At 44.2% G+C, this 17104-nt stretch overlaps 2 protein-coding genes across 11 annotated transcripts in view; one reads left to right on the top strand and one right to left on the bottom strand.

The window, feature by feature from the left end:
* The window catches only part of HIC1 (HIC ZBTB transcriptional repressor 1), a 161088-nt gene extending 155533 nt beyond the window's left edge, over positions 1-5555 (top strand). For all 7 annotated transcript variants that reach the window (XM_068120741.2, XM_068120737.2, XM_068120738.2 and 4 more), the window contains one exon: positions 39-5555. In XM_068120741.2, coding sequence (XP_067976842.1) covers positions 39-1022 — 984 coding nt within the window. In that variant the 3' untranslated portion in view covers positions 1023-5555. The remainder of the gene's footprint in view (positions 1-38) is intronic.
* A 131-nt stretch (positions 5556-5686) lies between these two features.
* The window catches only part of SMG6 (SMG6 nonsense mediated mRNA decay factor), a 376938-nt gene continuing 365520 nt past the window's right edge, over positions 5687-17104 (bottom strand). For all 4 annotated transcript variants that reach the window (XM_078780312.1, XM_078780313.1, XM_078780314.1 and 1 more), the window contains one exon: positions 5687-8112. In XM_078780312.1, coding sequence (XP_078636438.1) covers positions 7982-8112 — 131 coding nt within the window. In that variant the 3' untranslated portion in view covers positions 5687-7981. The remainder of the gene's footprint in view (positions 8113-17104) is intronic.

Below are 17104 nucleotides of genomic sequence, written 5' to 3'. Positions count from 1 at the left end.
GATGCCCATTGAGACATATGCTCCTGTTTTCCCTACAGAAGCCGCTGCTGAGGCACCCATGGGCGAGTGACGATGAGGAGGGATCCATGCCAGTGAGCAACGGTGTTGTTGTGTACTCTGGGAACACGAAAACAGAGGATGGGGGTGGTGGCGGTGCTGCGTGTGTTGGCCGAGGTTCCTCACGCTTCTTGATGGCCTCGCACCCGCTGGTGGACGATGACGATGAAACGAAGAGCCTGAATGATGACAGTGGGCAGAGCGATGGAAGCTCTGACGTGACACTTGATTCCCGGTTTGCACCGTGTAACCACCGCCATCACTCCCATCGCCATCACCATCATCACCACTCCTTGCAGTCGCACCAGTCGGGGCGCGGTAGACACCCAGCGCTGGCCGCCGCAGCGGCTGCCGTCGGCTATGGGGAACCGGAGACCTTCGGAGACAACTTGTACGTTTGCATCCCGTGCGGGAAGGGTTTTCCGAGCTCTGAGCAGCTAAACGCCCATGTAGACACGCACACGGAGGAAGAACTCTATCCCCGGGATGACGCGGCTCCACCGGTGAGCATGGCAAGCGGAGGCTGCACCGAGGGGGTCGGTTCCACGGGCGGGGGATCAGCCGGTCCATCGGTGCCGATGTCGGTGGCCGGCGGAGCGGAGGACGGCATCGATCTCCGTCCGTACCGTTGTACGGCGTGCGACCGTGCCTACAAGGACGCGGCGACGCTGCGGCAGCACGAGAAGACCCACTGGCTCACTCGCCCCTACCCCTGCGCCATCTGTGGCAAGAAGTTCACGCAGCGAGGGACGATGACGCGCCACATGCGCAGCCACCTGGGCCTCAAGCCGTTCGCATGCGACGAGTGCGGCATGCGCTTCACACGACAATACCGCCTCACCGAGCACATGCGCATTCACTCCGGGGAGAAACCGTACGAGTGTCAGTTATGTGGAGGAAAGTTCGCACAGCAGAGGAACCTTATTAGCCACATGAAGATGCACAGTGCCGTGCAGGCCTTGTGAACACCTAGTCGCTCTCCGTGTCGACCTTCCACAGACCTCGCCGCATTGCTTCATCATTGTTGTTCTTTGACGACGTCCACGTGCAACACTTCTGTTATTTGCCAATTTTTTCCCCCCTTTTTCACAACTGCTCTTCATCTTTCACTCCTGTCTGCGAAGAAACCAAAGACGGGCCATCACCTCGTATCGAAGAACCTCTCCGACGTTACCTCTTGCTCTGCAAACAGAATTGCCATCGTTGAGGTGTCACTGCCTTCGAGCCTCACACCGATGCCCGTATTTCTCGCCAGCAAAGCTCATCCCGGCTCATCTCACCTTCAAGGCGGTCACGTGATCTTGCCATTTCAACGCCATGAAGTAAAAACCACGATCCAAATGGCATCGTCGGGCAATGCGTCGTGTGCTTGGGGAAATGTTTCCCTTTGGCTTTGCTTTATCAAAAGGGTGGGATTGTGGAGAGAGAGAATAGAGAGGCAGGTGTTAAAGGGAACAACTCATAAATGGTAATCTAGTAGCATTTTATAAAGGCGACATGTTGTGGCGGTGCTCCAGAAATTCCCACCTTTTACCTCTGACCTCTGACCAATGACGTTTTTCTTTTATTTTTTATTATTCTTTAAAGACATTGGGAAATATTGGAAAGGAACACAGCTGGGTTTTGGATAGGTATAACCTTGTTATCTCTTGGTCAAAGTAGTTATTTGATACCTGGCGCATACACCTGACGTATCGATCACATACATCCTGTTTTTTGGGGTTGGGTTCAATTTTATGAACCGGAGCCCCTGACAAGGGCCCAATTAACGGCAAAATGAACACAAACCGTTTTCAATGCGGTTTCACCGCTTTCCGCAAAATTGCCTGAAGATCTCGCGCGAGTTGCATAAAGGGCGAGGGGGGAAACAGATCCAGCAGGTGTTTCAGGTGGCTCCATCTGCGTTGTGTAAATAATAATGGCGGACGGCATCGAGGACGCGAATGTTCGTACAGGCCTGTGTATTATTTAATTGGACATTTGGGATAACACTTAATCTTGAAGCCATACAACCAAACATCTTGTACATGAACGAGCTGTTAAAATATTGTTTCTTTGTAACAGGTGTTTATTGTGTGTGAGGGAGAGAGAGAGAGAGATAGTGTGATCTAGTGGGCCTGTAGGTGGCAAAACCAAGGTGAAATTGACCAAAAAGTTTGAGTTTGGTAATGTAGGTGAGGTAGGGGTGAGGGCCGGTTTGAAGGGCCTACAGGTAATACCTGTGCCGTTACCTGTTCTTAGGTTTGAATGCAAACTTTTAGAAGATGAAAATAATTTAACTCGGTGTATATTTGACGGCATGCTTTTGTTGCTTGTACCTACTAGGTTTTTCCGTACTAATAGCTTTGTTCCGTGTCGTTTCTGCCTAGGAAATGGAGCTCAGCGTTTTTGTCTTTGGTGTTTTGACGGTAGCATGGTGAGGCTGAAGCACTTATGTTGGTTAGCGGTTTATAGCCGATGGTCTGTTCTTTGTGCAAACATTTAAAGCTTTTTGTGCTCTTTTCTTCTTTTTCAAGGAGAGGGATATTATTCCGAAGCGCCGTCTCTTGCCGGGGTAGGCCAAGGTGCCGCTGAGACCAATGTTTTTCATGAGAAGTTGCAAGATATTTTTTATCCCAATTTTTTTTTCCCCCATAGGTAATTCTCGCGTTTTTGTTCTGCGGAGCCGGAGCGGCACCGTGCATTGATGACGTCACAAGTGGAATTGATGACGTCACTAATTCAAGCGCCCAATCTCTCGGTGATATGCAGTGCAATGCAGCAGTTTCTTACATTTCCAAAAGCAAACCCTGCAGTGTTAGCGCCACATCCTTTGTGAAGACCTACCTCATTCAGCCATTCAAATGATGTCACAGCTACGTGCCACAAATCGAATTTTATTATTTTTTATTGCTTTTTTCATCTCCGACATCTTTTCTTTCTTTTTCTATGGGGAAGGGAGACGGACGGGTGGGCTTTAAGCATCAAATCCTAAAGCAAGTGAACCATTTCTTTTAGGGGGTGAGGCATGCGGTCGTAAAAAAGGTCGGGCCCTAATCTCTTGCAGAGATTTACATCTCAGGATTTCTTAAAATAATAATAAAAACCAGGAAGGTAGTTTTCTTTTGTAAAATGTTTTTGCAGAAAACTTCCCCGTGAGAAAAGACTGGAATTTTTTTTTTTTAAATCCCCTGGGATGGAAGTCGCAGGGGCCCCCTTGTGCTCATAAAGGACAATGTGACCGCACAGGGTAACTAGATGGCTCCGGGTGTCATATTTATGAACCCTGAACGGAAAATGGCAGCTCAAGGCATCCAGTTGGCCTCCTGGTTCCTTGACTCCCCGTCCCCCCAGCCCTGCGTTCCCCCAATGGGGGTCGCTCCCCCCCCCCCCAGCTCTAGACCTTCCCCGTCCTTTTCTAGTCAAATGTGAAAACAGAAACCCCCTCGGCTGCCTCAAACCCGCTTTTGGAGATACAATTCTAGTCGACCCTATTTTCTGCCACGTCCGGCCTGTTCGGATTCGAGCTCCGAACCACGTCCGGTTCCGCACGGGACTCGAACCTTGCTCTGCCTTCCTTGTGTTTCTGCGACTTTTTTACGCGAGTGATGTAAGAGCAGGGTCGTTGTTTTTAAAGAGTTAAACGTTTTTTGCAGATGCAGTATTTCAAACCTCGAAAGCCTGCAGGGATTAAGACACTACATCATAGCTTTTTTGACTTTATATTCGGTGGTGGGGCTCGTTTGATGTACAACTTTATTCATTTCCTCCTTTTCCAATTCCGAGACGAACGGCTCTGTTATCTTGTAACACTGCAACAATTTAAAGATTTCTTGGAAAAAAAAATAATTAATAATAAGCATCCCCCTTTTTTGAACCAAAGTTTATTTTTGACAAAACAAACCTCATTGTTAAAGACCAAAAACGTTTACAGTACATTGTGCAAGGTAGCATTTTGTAAATTCTGCCTCCACCGGTAATGTTTCAGAACTTTTCACAGTATTTTTGAATTTTACATTTCTCTCTTTATTTTTGCTATCTATTCACTGAATGTATTTATTGCATGGATCTGTATATCGTGTTTTTAATGTTTTTTTTTCTTTCCCCTTTTCCTGTCTGTTACAACACCGGACGAAGTTATGGTTCAGTTTTTATATTCAACTTAGCCATATAACATATCAGGGGAACCAGAATGTAAGAAGCTGAAAATAACCAATTTAACCAAGTTCACTTTTTAAAGAAAATGCTTTACACGGAAAAAAAGAACTTTATAAAGGGACGGAGGCTGGCGCCTTGTGTTGGCTGTTTTGGGTGTAAGCAAGGCAGTCGAGCAAATGTTGTTGCTCCTTGATCGAGCCATCGCTTTAAGGGGGTTGTGACCGTGCTCGGGGAATTGTCTATCCAGTCACCAATCCACCACAACGCTCCATCGCCCCCAACCACCATCGGCTGCAGCTGGAGCCTGTGGCGCTTCCCATCGCTGTTTCTTTGCCAAACCTCACTGGGGGGGAAAAAAGTGGTTCTGGATTCGGGGAAGGGAATAGGAAAGGTGGTGTGGCTGATCCTGCGGTTGTGGGGTCTGTGCCATCTTGGAGTTATAAAATTAATTTCTGTAACAGCGAATGGCTGCTCTTTTGAGCGAGTGAGAATTATTTTTTTGGCTGAAGCCTTGGGGATTAAGTGGGAAGGGAAGAGGGTAGGTTGTTGAATATCAAGTTGATCGGGTTCACTGGGATGCATTCTTAAAATACATTTGGGAACAGAGGGGAAATGCAGGGTCCAATAATGTTACATTTGGACTGCAATGGGCATCACTTTCAAATGAAATATTAATTACACAACCCCCTACCCTGTGTGTGATTTTTCTCTTTACCTGAAGCACCGACAGCTTCATCCACTCAGTCTTTGATGCGTCACTGAAGGGTTAGAAGAAGGTGCGATGCTCGACAAGGCCCCGTGCAGGACCCGCTCCCTCATAGCTTCTCTACCATACCATGTCCACCATGATCACCCCACCCCCCTCGACCCCATTTTGGTTCACAATTCATGCTGCTTTTGGAAGCGGCACCAGGAGGTGCAAAAATGTTCGAGAAAGAAAACTGCTTTGAGTGATCATGATACATGGACCACTGCTCTTTGACGACCACATATCCATGCATGTGAAATTTTTATATCCAAAAAGCCACACCGATGTCCGCACGCACCATGAAAAACCACTTTGTAGAATGAGATCACTCAAAGCAGGATTTACTGTATAATCATTATTTTTGGGATGGAGGGGTGGGTGTGTATGGGTCTATCTATATACTGGGGTTAGGCCATTGATCCACCGCCTGGAGCCTGCACAGGGGCTGTGGATAAAGCCATGAACACAGCTCTGCTAGACCTCAGGATACCCCTTGGGGCTTCACCCCACACCCCTCACGACCATTGTACCCTCCTCAGCCTCAAGAACCAAAACTGTCTTAATGTAAAGAACAAAATTTAGAGATCTTGTAATAAAAGGATTTTAAAGGTTACTCCACAGCCTCATGTCTTACCTTCCCATATGAAGTGTTTGGATTTGTGTGGGTGTGAGAGGGGTGAGAAGGGGTAAGTGGGAGAAAGGGAACTAACCAAAACCCCCATATTGAAGTAAAAAAGTTAAAAGTAGTTTCAATTTTTTTTTTAATCCTCAATATAAAACAAACAATGGCAGCTGTGATATTCACCCAAAACAGGGATTTAAAGATGTATATTAATGCAAAAGAGAAAAAGAAATCAAGGCAAACATGGAATGAAAAAAGGATATGTGAACAGGGAAGCCACTGTGACCAAACATGACTTTTCTCAACCACAATCTCATCATCGCAGCCTCACTGACCTCAGGTAATGATCCACCCCGAAGAGGATCTCACAAAATCACCTGCACAAGGCAATGCTGCGGTCCCTCTCCATTTATACTCCCATATTGATGGTGTACGGCAATAACAATGTACCACGACTAACAAAATAGCAGATATAATTTTCATTTATAGGAGTCTACTTGTGCACACTTGTTCTGAAGGGTCTTCCTGTTCACAAAGACACTAATTCAAAAAGACCAAAACCGGTATGAAAAAAAAATGGAGCGATTAGAGTGCATACATGGACGAGACGCAATCAAACATGTCACAGTGATGTTTGACCACCCTGAGAAAGAGAAAACGATTAAAACTTTGCACAGCATATACAGAACAACTCTGCAGGACCTTCCCATCTGTTCATATGGTGGAGCAACGGCCACAGAAATCCAGCAGCTTTGAAGGCCCCGCATTTTGGGCCTAGGGGAGTCGTGCGTAGCCTTGGGCAGATGTGAGATCCAGGCTCAGGCTAGGCCGCAGGGGACCTCAGAGATGTACCGACGCCATGCTTGTTAGAAAAAGTGAAGTTTCATCCACCCCCTTCAAGTCCTCCCGCATCATGAGTGTGCCCAGCTGCAACGCTCAAACTTGGATTTCTTCCTACATCCATCAATCTATGATGACAGACACACACACACACACACACACACACACACACACACACACACACACACACACACACACACACACACACACACACACACACACACACACACACACACACACACACACACACACACACACACACACCTACCTTTATGCAGTCAGTCACTTGACTGAATGCCGAATATGTGCACTGGAAGCGTAATGCAACTGCACCTGTGCATAGGCCCCAAACACAGCAAATTATTGAGCGATCTGGTAAGGTGAGGTCACTACAGCGATTTATTTCCTCTCATCCAGCCTTGCATTTAAACTGGCTCCTACATTTGCCATAACCAAATGCTGTTGCTTTAGGTTATGATTAAATAGTAATAATAACAATAAGATGTTTGGATTTTTCTGCCAAGCATAGCTGGTAAAGAAAGAGTGCGACCCAAGGCCAAGGAACCAGGCAGCTCCACAGGCTCAGATGAAGGATGACTGCATCCACCCAGCACACACAAAAAAAGCAGCTTTTTCCAAGGCGCTCAAGTCAAATGGCCTGCAGCGCTAGAAACCCGCATGGGGAAAAAAGAAAAAGAAAAAAAAGAGAGCCCAGATTCTTTTGCTGCCTGGCTGGCCCACAAAGCATCTCCATTTCCTTTCCAGATCGACTGTGAGAGACAAAATATTGGGAGAAATCAAAATGTCTCAGCCATCTTAGATGGATGTGCACCGAATGGAGCCCCGTTTCCTTCTCCACCGGTTCTTACAGATGGACCTTCCTGACTAACGCTTGAGGAATGCGAGTGAAGTTGCATTACGTTCGTAAAAGCGGAGTTGGGGTGGCTGAAATCTTTAGAGGACGATGAAATTTTGGAATGCCGCGTCTCAGAGTTGGCCGAAGGCAAGAGCCACTGTTGGAGCAGCCAGGGGGAGCAAGAACAGCATGCGGTGCTCATGTCTTTGGCTCTCAGCTTGGTGGAAACCTACATCTAAGAGCTTAATCCAGACTTCCTTCTAAAGAAAAATTTAATCCAAAACTTCAGCTCCCAGGGGCAGAACCAATAAAGCATCACGCATCTGGGCCTCTCATCCTCCCCTTCTGTCTGCTTGCCACTCCCACTACAGATCGTGTAAAGTAAAACGAAAGAGGAAAGGATTCTCTTAACTGTTCGATTCAAAGTAAAACAACCCACTTTTACTGCCAGATTGACATAAACCAGAACCAAAGGCCTCAACTATCCACGGCAGCCCTCAAGTGTCCTCACATTAAAGCATTCCGGGTCTAAAGTATTAATGTGAATACTACGATCACCTCCTTCCTCCTACCAGCGCCGGAGTGCAAAGCTGGTGTAAACTCACGAGACTAGGTCGGTGGCACGAGCAGCCGTGCACCACCCATTTGAGCAAACGGTACACAACCCTTTTTGACGTTTACGTCATCCTGCTTTGTTTTCTACTGACAATGCAAGCCCAGTTCAAGCCACTCTGGCCCAGGAGAGGAAGGCAGGAACCTCTCGGACTGGGACGTGCCGTGTCAATGCTTTAAGCCGAAGATTCCGATCGTCCGTCAGAAGAACCACCTCACGACGCAGTCTCACAGGACCACCTAGGGGCAAAGGTGGAGAAAAACAATATTTATAAATGGGCAAAAGCTCTGACATAGACAAACTTTTGGATGCACTGGTGTTACAATGTGAAAAACAACGATTAATCAGACCTAATGGGTGTTGCTGGAAATTAAGACTTTTGAGGTGGGTTTGTTTGACCAGAATATATCAAATCATCAACCAACTATTACAAAAACAAACAAATAAAAAACTAGAACGGCACTCGGTAGAGCACATATCTCCGCCATGCTTAACAATTTACGTTTTGTATCCCACTGATAGGCCGGATCTAGATTCGGACCTGAAACAGAATCTAATCAGCTTGCTCTTGTCGTCTAACCAACTCAAAGTTTCATCCGAATCAGTCCATAACTTTAAGAAATATCGTGCCGTATATATCGGGTTTAGCTCTACCACGTAATGGTGAAGAATCACTTCAACATTCTCTGATCCGGATTCGAATCCTCAACAAAATAGAATCAATTCTTCCCTCACACACACCCAACCTGGCCAACAAGTTTTGTCTTAATAAATAATGATGATACAAGAAATCCTTCACACCAAATTCGTCCACAACTTTTTGAGATATCTATATACAGTGCCTCGAGAAAGTCTACAAACCCTTTTAAAATGTTCACCTTATGTTGCCTTGTAGCCTGGAATGAAATTGCATTAAATGAGATTTTTTTTTCACCTTTATTTACACATCGTAACCCACAACTTCCAAGTGAAAAACAAATTCCACAAATTTCAAAATATTAATTAAAATACAAAACTAAAATATCTTGGTTGGATAAGTGTCTGCCCCCCTGAGTTAATACTTGGTGGAAGCAACTTTGACAGCAATTACAGCTGCGAGTCTGTTGGGAAAGGTCTCTACCAACCTTTCACACCTTGATTGGGTAATATTTACCCATTATTTTGCACAAAACTGTTGAAGCACAGTCAAGTTGCGTGGGGTTATGTTGATGGACAGCAATCTTCAAGTCATGCCACAGATTTGGAATTGGATTTAGAGCGGGGCTCTGACTGGGCTCCTCAAGGACATTTTTTTTTGTATCTTAGCCACTTCAGTGTAGCTTTGGCTGTGTGCCTCGGGTCATTGCCATGCTGAAAGGTGAACTTCCCTCCCAATTTCAGCTTTCTTGCAGGGGGGAGCAGGTTTTCCTCTAGGATTTTTCTGTATTTTGCTCCAACAATTTTCCCTTCTATCCTGACAAATTCCCCAGTCCCTGCTGATGAGAAACATCCCCATAGCATGATGCTGCAACCACCATGCTTCACAGTAAAAAGGGATGGTGTTCTTTGGGTGATGTTCTGTTTTGGGTTTGCACCAAACATAACGTTTGCATTTAGGCCAAAAAGTTCCATCTTTGTTTCGTAAGACCACAAAACTTTTTGCCACATGGCTTCAGAATATCCAGAGTGGCTTTTTGGCAAACAGGACTCAAGGTGGGCTTTTTTGATTTTTGAGTAATGGCTTCCTTCTTGCCACACCACCATACACGCCAGACTTGTGGAGTGCTTGGGATATTGTTGTCACATGCACACAGTAACCAGTCTTTGCCATAAAGGCCTGTTGCTCTTTCAAAGTTGCCATTGGCCTCTTGGTGGCCTCCGATCAGTCTCCTCCTTGCTTGGTCATCCAGTTTGGAGGGACAGCCTGATCTAGGCAGATTATTGGTGGTACCATGCGCCTTCCGTTTCTTAATGATCGTCTTGACTGTGCTCCAAGGGATATTCAAGGCCTTTGAAATATTTTATACTCATCACCTGATCTGTGTCTTTCCATAACCTTATCCTGGAGGTCTTTTGAAAGCTCCTTGGTGCTCATGGTTGTCTTTGTTGTGAAATGCACTACCCAGCAGAGGAAACCTACAGGAACAGCTGATTTTATTCTGAACTAGAACGGCACCTCCGCCAGGCTGAACAGTTTGTTTTGCATTCCAATGATCTGGATTCGGACCTGAACCAAAGTCTAATCGGCTTGTTCTTGTGACCTAACCAACTCGTCCACCAAGTTTAGTCATAACTCATCCATAACCTTTTTAAAATATCATGTTATATATCGCTTTTCACCTGATCTCTCAATGGTGAAGAATCACTTAAAAATTAAATAAGTCTCACATCCGAATCCATATTCAGATCTTCACCAAAATCGTATCGATTAGTCCTTCTGACACACACAACCTGACCACCTAGTTTCTCCAAATCCATCCACAACTTTTTGAGATATCCTGCTATGTAACGTTTTTGGTCCCGTCTGCCAATGATGAAGAATCCCTTAAGAAAATTTATGAGCCGGATGCGAATCCGGATCTTCACCAAAATCTAATCATTTCGTCCATGTCACATACAATACATCTCTGCCAAATTTCGTCCGAATCCGTCCACAACTTTTTGAGATATCCTGTTCACAGAAAGACAGACAGACGTGAAAACATAACCTCCATCCACCTTTGGTGGTGGAGGTAATTAATCAGAATCACTACAATTTAACACAGGTGGAGGCCAATTAACTTGGTGTGTCATTTTGAAGGTGATTGGTTACACCTGAGCTCATTTACAATTGTTATTATTAGGGCATGGATACTTGGTATTATTCAGGTGTTGGGCTAGCGGCTAGGGTGCCGGCTTAGGATCCTACGATCCTGGGTTCGAATCTCGGTCGATCGCTGAATTAACGCCAGGGGAAGGTTGACTCAGCCTGTCATCCTTCCGAGGTCGGCAAATTGAGTACCAGTTCACTGGTAATTCCCTGTTTGTCGTTAAAGGCAGCAAAAAGGGTTGGCGTCAGGAAGGGCATCCGGCCGTAAAACATTGCTTCAAAAAGGGGACCGAAAAACGACAACAACCACGGTTCCTGAAAAAGGCCAACCCCCGCTTTGCGGGGAAAAATGGCCTCTAAAGGTGGTTATATATTATATATATTCAGGCATGGATATCCAAACTAGATGGTATTCATAGAATACTTACCCTGCACAGTCAACTTGTTTGAGCCAATTCTTCTGTTTTTGAACATTGTTTTTCTTTGATCCAATATGGCTGCCAGACCATGTGAGCAAAGACATCATAAATTTATATTCTCTAATATAATTGTTATGTAGACTATAAGTAATTAAAATAATCATGCCCAATACATTTCAAACTGATCAGACGAAGCGTTGTCCCTGTCGAATTATGACGTCATAATTATGGCACCAATGACGTCATCGTTAACAACACCTATTCCCCATATGGAGTTCTTTACAATGAGCCATGTTTCATTTTTTTTCCATGCAGCGGTTTTGGAGATAGACGTGCACTATTTTTCGGTTTTTCCAAGATGGCACCTGTACCACATGATCTATGACGTCATGATTATCATTAAAATATTCCACATGAGGAGGTGCTCCTATGGTGAAAATTTCATGCCCATCAGATCAACAGTTGCTGAAAAAAAAAAATTGAGAATGATCGGTTAAGTGTTGTACTTGTTTAATTATGACATCATAACAAAGTCACAGATGACATCATCATCAACATATCTTATTCCCCAAGGGGAGTACTTGACAATGAGCCATGTTTAAAATTTTTCCATGGAGCGGTTTCGGAGATAAAGAGGTGCAACAGTTTTCGATTTTTTCCAAGATGGCGTCTGTACCACGTGACCTATGACGTTATAATTATCATTAAAAAATTCTACAGGAGGACCTGCACATATTCTGAAAATTTCGTGTCTGTCGGTCTAACAGTTGAAGAGAAATTTTTGTTTTATTCATACTGATCAAATCAAGCGTTGTACTTGTCGAATTATGACATCTTAATTAAGGCACCGATGACATCACCATCAACATATCTTATTCCCCAAGTGGAATAATTGACAATGAGCCACGTTTCAATTTTTTCCATTGAGCGGTTTGGGAGATATAGAGGTGTAATATTTTTCCAAAATGGCGTCCAAACCACGTGATCTATGCCGTCATAATTATGAATAAAACATTCCACAGGCGGAGGCGCTTCTATGGTAAAGTTTTGTGTCAATCGGACCAACGGTTGACGAGAAAATGGATTTTTAAAATGCAGACACATACGGCACACGGCACACGTATGTAACTGAATGCTGAACCCCACTTTTCGCTTCGCGAGCGCAGGGTAACAAGATATTCTAGTTTTATATTTTTCATAAATTTTCTGAAATTTGTAGAATTAGTTTTTCACTTAGAAGTTGTGGGTAACGATGTGTAAACTAGAGCTTCCAGGGAAGCAGAACTCAACTGAACTGACTGGACAACTTTAAAGTAGGTCATTTGTCTGTACTAGATTTGACTTAAGATAGCAACCTACCTTGTGTGGTAAGAGTCTCACACACCAAGTTTGATCAAAATCCATAAATATTTGTGGACGTTAAAGTCTTAATGTCATTTCAGAGCTGAAAACAATATGGCGGCCTATGGCAGCCATTTTGTGACGGATCGGGTTGGAATGCAATAGCAACCTACCTTGTGTGGAAAGGGTTAAACATTCTAAGTTTGATCAAAATCTGTTAATATTTGTGGACGCGAGAGTGTTAACGTCGTTTGTCATGACCAAAAACAAAATGGTCGCCAAAGTCCGCCATTTTTCAACGGATCGGGCTGAAATGTAATACCAACCTGGTCCTTGGGGTAAGGATGCTGCATGTCAAGTTTGATCAGAATCGGTTGATATTTGTGGACGCTGGAGTGTTAACGTCGAAAAGTTAACAGACGACGGACGCCGGAGGGTTCAGTATGTGATGAACTCAACTGGACGGTAGTCCAGTCGAGTTAATAAAGGTGAAAAAGTCCGATTTAATGCAATTTCATTCCAGGCTGTAAGGCAACAAAAGGTGAAAAATTTGAAAGGGGGTGAAGACTTTCTACAGGCAATGTATATAAATGCTATTGTCTTTCTCTGTGGCTGTCTGTTTTTCTTTGTAACTTAAAACATGTGGAAAAAAGAGAAAAGAAAAGATGGGGGGGGGGGGGGGGGGAATTGAATTGGAGAGACAACATAGGCTATGTGGCCGCAGCCTCCCACGGGGTGTGGGAGACCAGGGAGGGGGGAGGGTGTAAATTCTCCAGGCAAATGTGTACCATGTAGCGTCAACTAGTGTTCATGGCAGGGTATTACAGTTTCCTCTTTTACATAGGCAACGCTGAGGTTAAAGCATTCTTCGCACAGGTAAGTTTATCCTCCCTCCATTCTCTCCCCCCCCCCCCCCCAACCCCTCTCATAAAACTGATGGGCCTGTCAATCTACCCTCCCTTCCCCCTTTCCTCCTCCTTCTCTACTCCCCTCCCCCTCACCCTTACCTCTTCCCCTCACCCCTCCCCATTCCTCCTCCCTACCCCTCCCCTCCCTCTGTACAATTCCGGTACTCCAGATAGTATTGCTATATATCATTGTTGTACCTATTTCTCAATGGTGAAGAATCACTTACAAAAATTGGAGTATCCGGATCCGGAACTTCACCAAAATCTAATCATTTCATACTTGTCACACCCTACACCCTACCTCTGCACCAAATTTCGTCTAAATCTGTCCACAACTTTTTGAGATATCCTGTTCACAAACAGACAGACAAACAATTGTCCAAACAGACAGACAGAGACAGGGGTGAAAACATAACCTCCATCCACCTTCGGTTTTATAACGCAACATTTTATCCGCATAAATACAGGGTGGGTCAGAAGTAGCGCCCGATTTCTGCTTATACATATATATATATATATATATATTTCTGTCAGTTGATTGTTTGTTTGACATTTGTATTACAGTGTACAAGAAGGTATAAATAAATGGTGAATGACATGTTTATCTAACCATTTATTCGGAGGAAAATTATTACGGAAGTGTACCAAGCTGGAAGTGTACCAAAAAACAGAAATCGGGCGCTACTTCTGACTCACCCTGTATGATCATTGTCTTCCAGTGTTTGTGCTGCTTTTAGTACTGGATATAATTTCCAGTTATTGTCCCCCGTCGCACAGCGCAGCGAAAGGGGGACTATGGTTTTCCCCTCCGTCCGTCCGTCCGTCCGTCCGTGCGTGGGTGCGTAAGCGAAGGACCGCATTCGAATTTGGTGTGTGGGTGCAACCCACGTGAAAATCCAAGATGGCCGCCACCATATATATGTCTGAACATTGTGAGCGAAATATCTTGAAAAATAAGCGAAGTACCAACGTCTAATCTGGTGTGTGGGTGTATCTCGGCATAAGGAAGAACGCTATTGTAAATTGGGACGCCACATCAAAATCCAAGATGGCCGCCACCATATATATATGTCTGAACCTTGTGAGCGAAATATCTTGAAAAATAAGCGAAGTACCAACTTCTAATCTGGTGTTTGGGTGTATTTAGGCACAAGGAAGAACGCTATTGAAAATTGGGTCACCACGTCAAAATCAAAGATGGCCGCCGCCATGTATGTCTGAACCTTGTGAGCGGAATATCTTGAAAATAAGCGAAGTACCAACTTCTAATCTGGTGTGTGGGTGTATCTAGGCATAAGGAAGAACGCTATAGAAAATTGGGTCGCCACGTCAAAATCCAAGAAGGCCGCCTCCATGTATGTCAACCTTGTGAGCGAAATATCATATCATAGCATGTTTTCTGCGTCTTCCACTTTGTCAACTCACATCACTTCCCCGACGGGGGACCGAGGCGTAACGCTTGTTTAAATTTATATTGCATTGCCAGCTCTTCTCATTCTACACATGCACATGCACATGCAGAGGTGGTGCACTGGTGCATGGTAGCAGGGGTGCAGGAGCACCAAGAGGGGATGGGTGGTGCAGCGCAGCTGGAGGGTGGTGTTTCAGTGCAGCTGGGGGATGGTGGGGGTGGTGTAGAAGCACAGTGAGGGAGGAGTTTGTGCAGCACTGGGGGGAGGAGTTTGTGTAGCACGAGGGGGGGGGGGGGGGAGGGGGTCTGTGCAGCATGGTGGGGAGAAGGAGGTTGTGCAGTATGGGGGTAAAGGGGAGTTGTGGAGCATGGGAAGTTGGGGGAGAGGGGAGGTTGTGCGGCACAGCAGGGGGTGGTGCATTGAAGTAGTGTAGGTGTTTGCATTTCATCCTGGCTGATTTCATATAAATACATTTAGTCATTAAAGCTTCAGTATGAATAACAACAATATTAGACCACAATAGGTCGGTATCTAACTCTGTTTCGTGCAACAATACTGGGGGCCACTTTATTCTTGATCAATAATTGCAAAAATATTATAAGCATTCAGAAAATGTGTGTCCCCAATTCTCAAAATTGCTCATAAAAGCGTAAAAATCGAATAATTTCGGTAAATAATGTCACATTAAATTTTTCTGACCAGTCGATGCACGTGATGAAATAGGCCAATCAGCGTTACCGTATTTGACGCTCAGTGAAATTGATGATGAAGTTTCCCAGAATAATCCAATCACGGTCGCCGTGCCATGGCACTGTGAACCAAAGATGGCGGCGACCACGGAATGCAGTTCTACGGCGGATCGTACATTTTCTTCAAAATTTTGCGTTATGCACGTAGATTTTACAACAAAAAGTAACTTCATAGTGTTCAATAATGAATCGTGGAAACGATTTGTCGATTTCGCTAGCAAATGGGTGAATTACGACTGCAAAGAGAGTGATATAGTTACCGAGATTGCAGCAAAGCTTGGTATCGATTTTCACGATACTGCTACATGCATTGCGGCTCAGCCCTTGCCGTCGAGTAACATTGGCTACCACTACAATTGCTACAAGCGCTTCTGTGACATCAGTAAAATCAGAAGAAAAGAGAAGTCATTTGCAAAGAAATCTACTTCTCAAGGACAAGGTAGGTGTAAACTCATGCATCGTGCATTGAGAATGACTTTAAAATTAACTTATGTAACGTTAGATTGGACATGTGAATGATGATAATTTGGTGGAAGACTAAGTTAGTGACTTTGTATCATGTTCAATTGCTGTATCATGTTCAAGTACTTGCTGTAGTAGTACAATTTTACGGTAATTTTGGAATCATGGTTTTTCAGGGAATTATAAATGTCAATGATTTGATATTAAACTTAAAGCCATTATTGGAGGTGGCAGACAAAGACTACAGGAACTTTTGCAAATCTGTAAACGGGATCAGCGAAGCAGGTGCATACAACAGCCTTCCATGAGTGTTTCCTTCAAATTCCCTCATATCTCTTTGTAGCCTCTATAGTGAGGCTATATATACTTTATGATATTGTAAGTATAAATTTCACAGAAAAAAGTGAGGAAATATTCGCTTGGTTACAAAGAAATCCTACGTAAACAAACATGGAAATACTGTTGTTTTAACCCGCATCGCTGGTCCCTCTCTCTATCAAATGCGCAAAAATTACTTATGTTCGCCCCTCCTATAGCATGCTGGCTTGTATTGTAAGCAAAGGAGAGAATGAAAAGATTTGTTGGGAGATATTACACAACACAAAGTCCAGTTCATCTAATTTCATCCAGTTTTCCAGAAAGTTATGGAAAATGTTGACTTTGTAAATGCCTGTCTAATAAAAGGCATTTAAACTATATTCTGGCTACAAAAGAGGTGTTTGGAGATAAAATTTTACAACACAATATCTATTATCTAATATTGCAATGTTACATTTTAAATAAATAAGCAATCTAATAATTGCATTCTCTTTGGTTGTCTTTGCATCTTCTATCATTTCATCAATGCAAATACAGGAACAGACATGAACGTACTGGATAACCAACCAAGTGACTTGCACGGACAGCCAAGCCAAAAGCGTGTGCGTCGTTCAGATGGCAAGGGCAGCCAACGAGAGTGGAGAAAACGTCACATGTTTCCAGAGGAGTGCATAATTTGCCACTCAAACAAGTACAAACGTAATACTATAACTGGTAAAAGTTATATTGTAAGGTTAGTCAAATGTGAGCTTATTTGTGGTGGGCAGCTCCTGGAAGCTGCAAAGCAAAAGGAAGACACTGCACTTCTACACCAGATACAGGGTGAAGATTTGG

This window comes from Myxine glutinosa, chromosome 6 (genome assembly GCF_964187855.1).
Source record: "Myxine glutinosa chromosome 6, kmMyxGlut1.1, whole genome shotgun sequence".
NCBI lineage: Eukaryota > Metazoa > Chordata > Myxini > Myxiniformes > Myxinidae > Myxine > Myxine glutinosa.
This window is presented reverse-complemented; position numbering and strand designations above follow the sequence as displayed.